Below are 12,587 nucleotides of genomic sequence, written 5' to 3'. Positions count from 1 at the left end.
TCCTCTTCAATTCAGTACGCAGTGTAGCGTTTGGTTGGAAGAACTACGGCACTGTACTATGTTGTCTGAATTTATTGTTTGTATGTCTAGATTTGGTCAAACACAGATTGAAAAATAGGAAAACAAGAAAAAATATATTTTGCACTTTAGCTTCAAATTTGAAATTACATTCACTTTCTAACTCTTTGCCCGACGTCTTTACTGCTTCCAAGAAATCTCAGTTTCTTCTTCTTCCTTTCTATTTTCTCTTAAAAATTGGCCTCTTTTTGTGTCAATTTTCTTACGCATAGTGCACAGCAGTGGAGATGGATACTGAGGGCTGAAACGGATTAAAGGTAAATCATGTGACTTTGAGAGAATGCATATCAATTTTTGTAATTTCATCTTAAATCGATTTTACAATTTCAAATAATTAGATTGTGGGCTTTTGTAGATTTCGGTTTCACTTTTGAAGAGGTCGAAGTGTGTTTATTAGATCAATAACTTTCTTGATTATTCAGGTAAGGGAATCTAGGTGAAGTTATGTCTTTTCCAATTCTTGAATTTGATATTTATGTGCATTTCCTTTTTGGGTTTTATACTTTTGTGTATATTTATTCAAAATCGTAAATTTAGGATTTATTTATTTGATGTTACGTAGATGTATGGATCTGTTTGTTCTAAATTGCTTATAGCTGTTTGCTGTTTGGTATTCACTCTGTTGTATATAGAGCAAAGTTTCGGCCTTTGAATATGAGGGCAAGTGAATGACCTACTTTATCACAGTTCACCTTAACTTTCATATATCCATGGAGAGTGGCCATACTTTCCCATGAGAGATAAATACAATACTTGATATGTGCCCAATCCCTAATCCCTTGTACATTTTTGCTCAACTCGCAATAGAGCACTCTAAACCCTTTTGCGTGCATTGCTTTGTATTTCTCTCAAACACCCTACTCAAGTCTTTATGAAATCACTTAATTTGAATGAAAGTAATTAGCTTGTTTAGCACACCGGTTGCCTCAAAGTTAAAGACTACTAATTACCCCAAGATACCAATCTTCCTCGCACATATGTTTGTTTGTATTCTATCTTGCATAATGCACCTGATATACGAAAGACGTGAAAGATAGTTTTCCCTACACAATCAATAATAAATTTGTCCCTCATATTTGTTCCATTTTCTATTCCTTTTTAGAGAAGAACGATGATTTATTTGCTTTACATCTAGGGTATCTTAGCTTTGGAGCTTGGTAAGAAGACAAAGGGCTTTCTCTTCTTTTCTTGTATTAAACTGTAATCCATCATATCTTTAACCTGTGCAGTTCCCGGTTTCAGAGCAATTCTTACCTACATATAATTTCTCCAGTTTTTTCATAGTTCTGGTGTTGGATCTTTGAATTATCATCATTATTTATTCATGAATGCGGGACTAGGAACAGTTGAATTCATGTGGTTTGTCAAGACTTGCTACATCCAGTGAGAGTAACAAGTAAATGACCCAAGTGCTTGCAAGTTGTTGAAATTGGTCAAATCTTGAAAATCCAGTCACTGGGATTGGATTTTTAGAGAAGTCTTCTCAGTTTTCTTACTTTTTAGCAATAAATACACCATTACGGAGAGACGGGAAGATGATGTGGAAGTAGGAGTGACATGAGTGCCCTCGTAGAGCTGTTAGGTGTGTGACGAGTGTCCTCCATGTGGGCCCTCGTAGAGTTGGTGAGAGTGGTAAAGTTGCAAGTGACCCAAGAAGATGAGTATGAGCTTTTTAGGAAGGTAGTTTTTAAATAAAAGCATGAAAAATATCCTTCTTGCTATATAAATAAAGAGCTTATTCATTGTAATGGACAACCCTTAATATATGAATAAAAATTAATTTGTTCATACCCTCAATTTTTCTCGTCTTGAACCACCTCTCTTCTTGTTCTCGAATTCTTATTTGTCAAGTTAAACCGTTCCTGCGTCAAAAAATATTTGTTTTATCAACCATATGTTTTGCAGGGATAATTCAAATTTTCAATTCTCTCATTAACATTGTGTATTATGTGAAGACACTCTTCAAGTTAATACGCTTCTGCGTAAAAAATATATTTGGTCTCATCAACCATATGTTTTGCAGGGATAATTCAAATTTTCAATTCTCTCATTAATATTGTGTATTATGTGATGTTACTCTTCTAATGATAGCGCAAAAGACACATGAATTTAAATGTCCACATGGGAAATCAATTTGTCAAGTTCCAGACCCATAAAGGCAACAAATATAGCCAAGTTGATTTGCGGAAATTAGGATTAAATCAAAAACATGCAGGGGTTATCTTAGGGAATGAAAGATTTTTTGTGATTTGTCGTTACAATGTTAAATACTGGAAAACATTCCAGTTGACACAGCATCGAGGAGCTGAATCTGCCTCTAGGATGGAGAGGACCCCCATTTCCCATATATATTTTTTAAATTAAATGTTAGCCTTCTAGAAATCTAGTAGTTACCACTGCTTTGATAACATGCTTTCTTTTTTGTGATTTGATGTACACACACTGCTGTGATATCGTATCTTTGTTTATATATGCGCCGGGTGTTCAAAAGTTTGTCATTATTTTCCAGATAACATCTTATTGTGCTAATTTTTTGAGCTTCGATGCTGACATAAGTGCAATGTAGAAACTTTTAATTTTTGTTGCTATCTCATGGGTAGAAAATCTCAGTTATTTAACTCATACATGAGAATAACTTTTTTTGGATATTCGCTGTCTTTTAATCTATGCAAAGGGATTTTGCACAAATAATTAGTTGTATTTTTCAAAACATTCTTTTATCAATGATGCTAGTGCTGATTTTCCTCCTCTGTCTGTGGCGAAGTTAATGGCCTAAAACCTGCCAAAGTGTTGGGGTACTCCCACGTGGCTACTCCTTCGGCGTGAGAGGAAGTATGGGAAAAAAAAAAAATATTCTTGAAGAAAGATATGTATCCGATGAATGATTGTAAGTGGGATATTCACCTTCTTTATATGGAGGTAGGGTGTGATGAGATTGCTTTACAGATGGGGTCAATGTTTATTCAGTCCTGAAATCGCGATGCCACGATGCAAGATTTGTTACATTTCCCATTCATAATTATTTAGTTACAGTCGATGTACTAGATGCATCTAGCTAGAATATTTGAACAAGATATTTTAGACGAACTAGTTGTTGTGCATTTAGTCAATTGGTAGTGATAGTGGAGAGACAAATGATGAGAGTGCAAGTGGAACTAATGTACTCAACCTTCTTCGCATCGACCAAAATTAACCTTTTCCTTCATGATAAAGTGAGGGTCGTTTGGTTGTCTATCCACTTTGAATCGGGTGGTTGACCGACTCGGACAATGCAAGGGAGGAATTTTGGTGGCTATAATAATAGAAGCATCAATCAATTTGCATTTTATTATAATATAACTAATGAGCACTAAAGCACGGCAAGTTATGGAAGGCAAGTGTGAAGCTTCAACTTAGGTAATTTTAATAACATTTTCCCCTTAATTGCTTACATGTTGCTGATATGGTTTTCAATATATCTTCAATTCATGTTTTCCTAAAATTCTTATAGATGTATACATTTTCCGAATAAACAAGGAAGCATAGCACATTTTTAGTCCTTGACCATGTGTAATGCCCTCATCTGGATTTTCATCTAATGTGCAGAAAGCCAGCATTTATTGGGCGATAATAATTCTATTTTCGGAAGCATGTATCCAGAACAGAACACGGCATCTCCAAAATTGAAACTTGCTGTATCTTTGAAAGGAACTGCTAAAGAAGGTGCAATTGGACCACCTCTCGGTCTTATTGACATAGGAGAAAGTGAAGGTGGCTACCTTTTCCGCGTTGCCCTTCCCGGTGTTAAGAGTAGTAACAGTATGTTTCTAATTTCTTTCTTCTGTGTCACACATGCATACTCTACAAGCCAAAGTACAAAGCTGAACAATTTTTAACGCGATAGTTTTCATATCAGGTAATCTGAAGTGTAATATACATTCGGACGGAAGTGTGCGCATAGAGGGAGTGGTAGCAGATGCTCAAATCTTGAAAAATGAATCTGAGGAATTTGAATTGAAACTACATCAGCTCTGCCCTGCAGGCTCTTTCACCATATCTTTCAATTTGCCTGGACCAGTGGACCCCAGATTATTTTCGCCGAGTTTTCGACCAGATGGTATATTGGAGGTTGTGGTACTAAAACCAAGAGCTCCTCGTGTTTCAACGGAAGGTGCTTGAAAATTGGTATAATGGCCTTAATAGCCACATTCATAAGGTGCCAAGATTGCTTCATTTATTTTTCTGTAGCAAACTATTAGACTTGCAGCTTCAATCTGCATTTCTTTAGGAGTTTCAGTTGAATCATAAACAAATAATGCTGATTGTGTTTAAGTGCTTCGTTGGTGACATATTCAATCTGAGTTAGTTGGCATGTCTAATTCATTAAATTTGGTGGTTTATTATGTTTAGAAGTTTAGAACCATCTACAGTAAGATTTGTCTGCCCTTATTTCTTAATATGATTAAATTACACATTAACAACAATGTAGGAAATAGACAACTGGTAGTGAGGAAAAAAGGAAAGACTGAATAAGTTCACCTAGTTTTGGTCGGAAAAGAGGCCATTCTGTTGATGCTACTAAGCCCTTCAGGCTCTCCAGCGTTTCCCTTCATCCTTATGTACCCTTTCTCTCCCCATTCCTCTCCCCACGAGTTCTTTACTAAAATGTAGTCCAAACCATTTGTTGTTCCATATCCAACAGCTGCCACTCTGTGATCAAGCTGAGCTCCACAGTGCCCGTCAAATACACCCCCCCTGTTGAATTGGAAATCTCTAGCAGAAGCCTTGATGGCCACACTGAAAGGCTGGTTTGCAAGTGCTTTGAATATACTTTGTTCATCGTTCCTTGGCACATCATGGTAACTGCTAATTGTGCACCTTGGATACATCCTGAAATCAGTTGCTAGAAGATTATTGTGTTGGACCAAGTGAAGCCGAATATTTTTCCTCATTATCCCCCTATTTTAGGGGTATGTCGGGCATTCTTGTGTTGTCTAAGGTAACCATAATTTCATATGTTACATAAATGAATCTGAGAGGACCATTCTTCTCAATGTGACAAGAAAAACCTTTTTAAGGAAAAAAGCTTGTGAAAAATTCGTAGCAGGAAATGAAAAATGTGCATGTTCATGTGTATGTGCTTCTGTTTCCGTTTCATTCATTCTTGCTACTGGGGTTGGGATTATGGCTTAATCCTTTTAACATATTGTCAAAGGATAAGGACTAATCCATTTATTTACAAGATGATCTTGCATTAATCCTAGGCCTAGCGTTTCTCTTCACAGGTTCCTTCTTCCATCAGATAGGGGTAGTCATCTTCCTTATGGTGTCCTCCATTGGAGACAACAAAGGCAAATGTACAATCCATTAAACCTCCATTGCAGCCATTGTTATATGTAGTGTCACAGTCAATCAACTCCTGCTCAGACGATTCCGTTAAAGTACTAGTTACAATTTGGTTTATACCCTCAACTGTAGCTACTGTCAAAAATGCCCAGCAGCTTCCTGCATACATATTTATCATTCAAGTTAGTCATTAATTTCCGAAGATTGAGTTTTGCATATGCATTGTGCAACAAGTTTTAGGTACTTACCACATGAACCTTTGTTCTTGACTCGGGTTACTGCCCCCTTTCTTTCTTTAGTTTACGGACTTGTTCAAATTGAATAAATCTCTGTACTTGAATTGTTCAGGGGATTCACTTCTTTGAGGCAATGAATCAACACTGAGCCCATATACATTCTCTTGGAACTCTTCATGACTCAAATCTGCAAACTCATTCAAACCGAGCCAGTAGTTATGGATGTTCTTATTCCTCTCATCGATGTGTTTAAGATTGTCTTTAAAGACCTCACGTACAACTTCTCAATGCTCTTATACTTCTCACCGTGTTTTTCAATCCACCATTCAAATAGATCAATGGCCTCCCGAGGCATAGTCCAGTGATGCAAAGGACAGGAGTGAGATTATCTCACGTCTTATTGGCAGCCGCAGTGTGGATGTTCGATTCTTGAGATATGAAATTGGACTTTTTGTAGGTGCAATGTAGAGACAGCTCTTGTTTCCTGGCCTGTTGGGGCACATCTGGCAATTTACCTTCCTCACAAATCTGTAGGGGCGGGTCGGTGAGGACCCTCAAGGTTGGGGTTCAAACTTTTTTTTTTCATCAAATAGATCAATGAGACTATCGACGCTCGTCAAATCATCTGGAGAATAACCCACAATTTAGAAATTGCAAGAAGATGCTTTGCATGTAGAGAATAGCAAGAAAAATGCAAGAAACAACATCATGAAAAACGAAGATAGAGCCATTTTTTCCCAAAATCAGAAGGAAAGAAATATTGATGGGTGAAGATGGGAAACATGGAAGCCAATTGTGTACTGCTTACACGTAAAGTCGGAGAAGGTAATGTATATTAATTTCTATATTGAAACTTTAAGAATGTTTCTTTCGTTAGGCTTCAAATAAAAGAATGTTCCAAATCTAATATCTTGATATAATCCACGAGGAAATATAGAATGGTACGAATTGCTAGAATGTGGAGACCATGAGCAACACACTTGTTAGAACTCGTACGAGAGCTAATTCGAAATATATATTCCTAGTAGACCGCATCCATTAGATATGTAGGGCCGTCCAAGTAAGAAGGTTTGGACAACTTAGAGGATGACGACTTCAAAATTTCCCTAGTTTTCTTTGCGATCAATTAACCAGACTGTCTGGCGAATTCTACTAGAAGTTTTGTTTATATTTTGTTGAATAAAGGCTCCCTTTCATTAATTATGATGAAACTGGCAAATTCTAATTAAAAAGATGATATTTATGCCATGTTATCCCTTCGCAATTGAAAGGTTATAAAAGCACAGGTCCAACCAACGTAAAATAGTCCACGCCATAGCACCTCCTCTTCAAAATAGAACATAGGCATGAACGAGACAAAACATTTCAACTCAAAAGTCCATGCATAATATGAATATTCATACATGGGTTTAGGGGACTATTGTTACGTCTCTTCCAGCGAGGCAGGTAGAGGCACTACGTGGCAATCATAGCAAGCAAACCTAGGTTCGTACCCTACGTCATTCTGCCCATATGTAAAATGGATGTTATAAGTGTACAATCTATTTGAATATGTGAATCAAAACTCATATAATCTGTCAATGTAGATATTAAAATCACATGTAAATTTAGTGTGATTTTAGGGTAGATATTAGAATGGGAAAGAAATTTTAAGCATATTAAATTTTAGTGTGATTTTTTAACGCTTGCATTGACATTTTCAAACTCATGAAACTCAAATTTACAAATGCTAATGGATTTATGATACAAAATTTCACTTCTAAAGATCGAGAATCTATCACCACACTACTTAAAAATGGGGTAGTTCTAATTTTCTCGTTATTTTGCCAAACATGAAAGCAAAGAGAGAAAAGAAAGAAGTAAAAGTTGATAATTAGCAGCGTCAGCTTGCACAGTTGGGTGTCGTTAAGTAGTAAGAAATGTGATGCAGTCGGGCAAAAATAATGAAATTTAAGGCACGAATCTCAACTCCCTGAAACCTAAGGTATAGGGGTGTTTGCACAGTTTATAATTAGCAACGTCAGCTTGCCCAGTTGGATTCGATACTTTGATATTTGGTGATAGACTTAATGACAGAGAAAACACGTGTCAATACATATCGGACAATTTGAAAATAAAATAAAATTACAACATTCAATCATTGTCTGTCACATCATCCTGTCACCTCCATCATTATCATTTGTTGATGTAGCACTATTCTACTTGGATTGGAGCCCATAAACCTATACTCATCCTCAACTAATAGCAGCTTTAGCTTGTAACTTCGCGCGTACGTACGACCTTGGATTTTCTCCGTTTCTAAACTCGTTCTTATTAAGCCTCTGTTTGATTCCATTTTAATGATATTTTGAGAAAAAGATGTATTTTGAAGTGATTAAAAAGAAAGAATTTTTTTTTAATTTATGTGCAATATTTTTTTATTAAAAAAAGTGTAATTGAAAAAAAGAAAAAAAATGTAATAAAATTAAAATGGAACCCAAACATCGATAATATTCATAAATGACAATAGGAGCATGCCCTTTTTTATAAAAGAACTACTTGAAAATGTCCAAATATTAACAAGACTTAACAATTATTTGATAGGTGTACAATTTTTCAGATAAATCTTATAAAACTTTCAAGACATTATTCATTTTGTAAGATTGTTAGGTAATATGCTAGATTGTTCTAATTGTCTTGAATGACAATTGACTAGTCACGACAGTTTTAAATTTTTTAAGTAGACAAATCAAGACAGTTGAAACTTTGTATGCTTCAAATTATCTTAAAAGACATTGTCAATCGAGATAGTTAGAAATGTTTTCCATCTAGTAAGATATATAGAATTGTCTCGCTTAATGATTTGTCTTGAAAACTTTAAAGATTTAAGTCAAAAGTTGTGCAACCAAATGAATTTTCTTTTGGAAGCTTTTAAATTTTGCATTAAAAATCGTGCTCACATCAATAGCATAATAATTTTCAACTTTTCGTCAACATTAAAAGGGTTTAGCTTATATATTCAATTTTAATAGTTCAAAAAGATATACTTTAAATTAGATTAATATTAATAATATGGTTTAAAAAATATATGCTTCATTTTTCTTCATGCCACATATGGACAATTAAATTTTGGACAACTTGCATAAAAACGTATTGACTATTATAGAAAACTATAAGCTACACGTTACCCCTTTATATTCTATGTTGAATTTTAAACGATATTTTTTACATTTTTCATGGATTGGTTGGTTCCTATTTGGAAGGTTGTGACTTCTTAACGATTGCATTTTCTACCCCTGCTAATAATTCAGCACATTCTTTATTGTTATTGTGGGGTCTTGAAGCATAGCGGAATGCGCATCGCTCAACCCCATTTTACTCTGGAGGAAAGAAGCCGATATAAACAACTCCATATTAACAATCCTTGACTAACTATAAGACTAAGAAAACCATAGAAAAAAAGCCCCATAGTAAGAACAAAGAGGTAGGGTAAGTCCAAGAGGACCCTCTTTCTTATTTTAGTTTAGAGAATAACATTGATTTTGATTCAAACAAGTTATTTATTTTCTCTTTTTACGAAAATTGATTTCTCCACAGGTAATAAAATATGGCTTTACTTTTAAAGAATGAACAAATTTAATCCAAAATTTTGACAAGAAAAGAGAGAAAAGCAGAAATCTAACAAGTTAGTTGTTATTATCAAATTATTTACTCATTCATAAACTAACAATTTATTATCGACCCTATATAAATTTGAATAAAAAAAAATATAAATATATAATCTATTTAGACATTGTTTACCCTTGCTATAAATATTTGAAAGGTTCTTTCTTTTTCTTTTTTTTTTTGGGTAAGTTAGAAGCAATACATCCAATGAGCCCATTAGAAATAGGAAATAATCCATCAAACTTTATCATTTTAAGTTTAAGAAGTGAAAAGATGAGATCTTTTTTCAACATCAAATCACTTACCCTTTATATTTCTACATAATTTTCGAGAAAGTGCAAATGATCATAATCAACAGAGAGAAAATGAACATGCTTCACCTTGTTTGGCACTCATTTTCAAAAAAGAGGAACTTTATTTTTTTTCAAATTCATTTTCAATCACACATTCTCTCATTAAAATAATTTAACATGTGAAATTATAATTTTTTCATACCTTTAATCGCATATTCTCTCAATTACCATAAAATTTATTCTAAAAATATCTCAGCCAAAGCAAAAAAGAAATTTCGTAGTATATCAATAAAAATAAGGGAGGGTGTAGTGTATATGGAAGGGTAATATATGTCAAAGAGATACGTAAATGTCCTCAAAAGGTCACTAGCCATAGCCATCAGTTGAGCATACGAAACCTGCAAATTCAAATTAAGAGATGGTGAGGTTTGTCTTAGCCCTCCCTTTTTATTTTATTTATTTATTTATTTTTATCACTTTTGGTAACTTAGCGCAGAAAAAAGGTGTCAAGTGGGAATGATCTAAAAAAATAAAAATAAAATTTGAACCTCATTCTTGGGAGTCCTTACCGTTCTGTCCCTAGAGCTTTGTGAATGAAATAAATCGCGGGATGCGCCCCAACAGGTCAGAGAACAAGAGTTGCTTGTATACTGTACCTACAAAGAATCCAATTTCATGTCTCAAGAATCGAATCCCCACACTACGGCTGGCAGCAAGGTATGAGATAACCTCACTCTTGCCATTATATAGTACTCCCTACTTTACCTAATAGCCCACATTACATCCTAAAATCCCATTTCTTAAACCAAAAACACCCAGTGAGTAAAGATATTGCTTATAGAAGACGTTTTATGTGAACTCCAAAGTGATGACCTCAATGAGCTAGGGTTGCCACGAGGTTTCAGGTTCCACCCCACGGACGAGGAGCTTATAACTTTCTACCTGGCTTCAAAGGTCTTCAGTGGAAGTTTCTGTAACCTGGGCATTCCTGAAGTTGACCTCAACAGATGTGAACTGCGGAAACTTCCAGGTATATATGTATAACGTATATGCCTCATTCCAGTCCAAAATTTTCTGGCACAAATGGTATCGTTTAAAAATAAACCATAATGTTTTTTTTTTTTTTAACAGAAGTTGCAAAAATGGAGAAACAGAGTGGTATTTCTTCAACTTATAGACAGAAAGTACCCAAGTGGTTTAAGAACAGAGCAACCCGTGCTGGCTACTGGAAAAGCAACATAAAAAGTTGGAGCGATACACAGCAGTTCTTCAAGTACTAGTGCACTTCTTGGAATGAAGAAAACTCTAGTTTTCTACAGGGGTAGAGCCCGTCGAGGTTAGAAGACCAAGTGGGTCATGCATGAATACCGCCTCCACACTGATTTGTCCTCTCACACGTGCAAAGTGAGTTTACTTGCACACTTCAATCTTCACAGGTCCCCAGGATACACACAGTGGGGCCACCACAGTTTTTTTATTACACGTGGGGCTTGCCTCCTACAGCGAGGGATTTGAACCTGGCAAGTCCCCGTGAAATTAGTCCCTGGACTCGGGGATTAATCTAGAATTGTAAGCTCTAATTTTATTCAACAAAGAAAGATAAATAAATGGTTAAAAATGTTGAAAGTAGTCTAAACTTAGACTAATGAAATTCTAGAAATAAGAAGTTCAAAATCATTAAGAAGCTTTAGAAATATGAAGAATATATGACAGTCAAAATTCAACTTGATTAAACAAAAGTTTTTGTTGGATGGAATAATTTTTCATGGCGAAGGAAAATCTCGTCATTGGTCGAGAGTTATTTAATTATCTCGAACTCATCTTCTATTATGTGGAAGTTACTTAACCATTTTCGACTCTTCTTCTATTAAAGGAGGTGAAAGTTACTTAACCACTTTAAATACTTTTTCTATTAAAGGAGGTTAAAGAAAGTTGCTTGATCATCTTGAACACTTCTTAATTTTTCCCTATAATAGATATATTGGTATGTATTTATACTTTCGAGTAGAAGAGAAATTTCCATCTATTACAACTTCTACCCAACAAAAAACTCACAATATTTATAAAGGTTCATCTCGAGGCTACGTCCTCTCACGTCGCTACAGTAAAATTATTGTACATCCCAAAATACTCAAATCGCCAAATCTTAGACATAGAGTGGTGATGTGAATTGAGATGTTCGAAATTTGGGAAATTGGGTGATTTGTATTAAAGGTTTTGTATGTTTGGACTGTCCACTGATGTTTTTCTCAATCGCTTGCACGCAGCTAGCAGTGTTTTGTTCTTTTGGGCTTGATTTGATCATTTTTTCCTCGTACTGATGAAAAAGATTTCACTTTACTAATAATAATCCTCAAATGATATACTTTTTTTTTGTTTTACAGGAGGAATGGGCGATTTGCAGAATTTATCACAAGGTAGGGGAGAAGAAAAATAATCAATTAAATGAAACACCAAGAACACAAAGTAAATTGCATGCTCCCCAAAACCAGAACATTTTTCTGAATCAGAACCAAGAAAGCGATTTGGAATTTATAATAAATCCAGTTGTTTCCCACTCATCCGCAAATCGTGATCGGAGAATTCAAAGAATTGATGAACAATTCTGTTACCAAACAATTCATAACCAAGGCTAGATTTGATCCCCCTAGCATTAGCTGGACAGAGAAGGTTCATGAAAGCACGGCCATTGCCGTGTATCAGAATCCCTAGTTATTTGGAATGGATGGTGGTGGAATAGGGTTCCCGACGGCGCCGGCAGATGGTGATTACGGCCATTTAGTTGCTTTTAGCCTATGAATCTTTAAATGTATATATTCTATTTAAACATAAAAAATTTGGAAATATTCTGCAGCTAGGGACTTGTTTTACTTGGAAAATGGGTACAACTACAACTATTTGTTTAATAGAAATATAATTTGATCTTCTACTTAAATTTTTGATTACCCACAAACAAAGCATTTGATTGATAAATTAGATTGGTAAATAAAGCATTCAATTCAACTCATTC

General features: G+C 35.0%; 1 protein-coding gene and 2 pseudogenes across 3 annotated transcripts; 2 read left to right on the top strand and 1 right to left on the bottom strand.

Annotated features, from left to right (window-relative positions):
• LOC111376619 (increased DNA methylation 3-like) lies at positions 1-4,445 on the top strand. Of its 3 annotated transcripts, none has more exons than XM_022999579.1 (4): positions 1-335; positions 417-500; positions 3,664-3,876; positions 3,974-4,445. In XM_022999579.1, exons 3-4 carry the CDS (start codon positions 3,708-3,710, stop codon positions 4,234-4,236), a joined length of 432 nt encoding a protein of 143 aa, XP_022855347.1. In that variant the 5' UTR covers positions 1-335; positions 417-500; positions 3,664-3,707; the 3' UTR covers positions 4,237-4,445. The 3 variants fall into 3 exon arrangements, with proteins under 3 accessions (XP_022855347.1, XP_022855348.1, XP_022855346.1); XM_022999578.1 differs by having other exon boundaries at positions 16-335; positions 434-500; XM_022999580.1 differs by lacking the exon at positions 417-500 and having other exon boundaries at positions 14-335.
• Positions 4,446-4,496: 51 nt separating this feature from the next.
• Positions 4,497-6,370, bottom strand: LOC111376616 (annotated as a pseudogene).
• A 42-nt stretch (positions 6,371-6,412) lies between these two features.
• LOC111376615 lies at positions 6,413-12,213 on the top strand (annotated as a pseudogene).
• Positions 12,214-12,587: the final 374 nt, after the last annotated feature.

Source organism: Olea europaea, unplaced genomic scaffold (assembly GCF_002742605.1).
Source record: "Olea europaea var. sylvestris unplaced genomic scaffold, O_europaea_v1 scaffold1534, whole genome shotgun sequence".
NCBI classification, from domain to species: Eukaryota; Viridiplantae; Streptophyta; class Magnoliopsida; order Lamiales; family Oleaceae; genus Olea; species Olea europaea.
The sequence above is the reverse complement of the archived record's forward strand: the minus strand, read 5'-3'. Positions and strand labels throughout refer to the sequence as shown.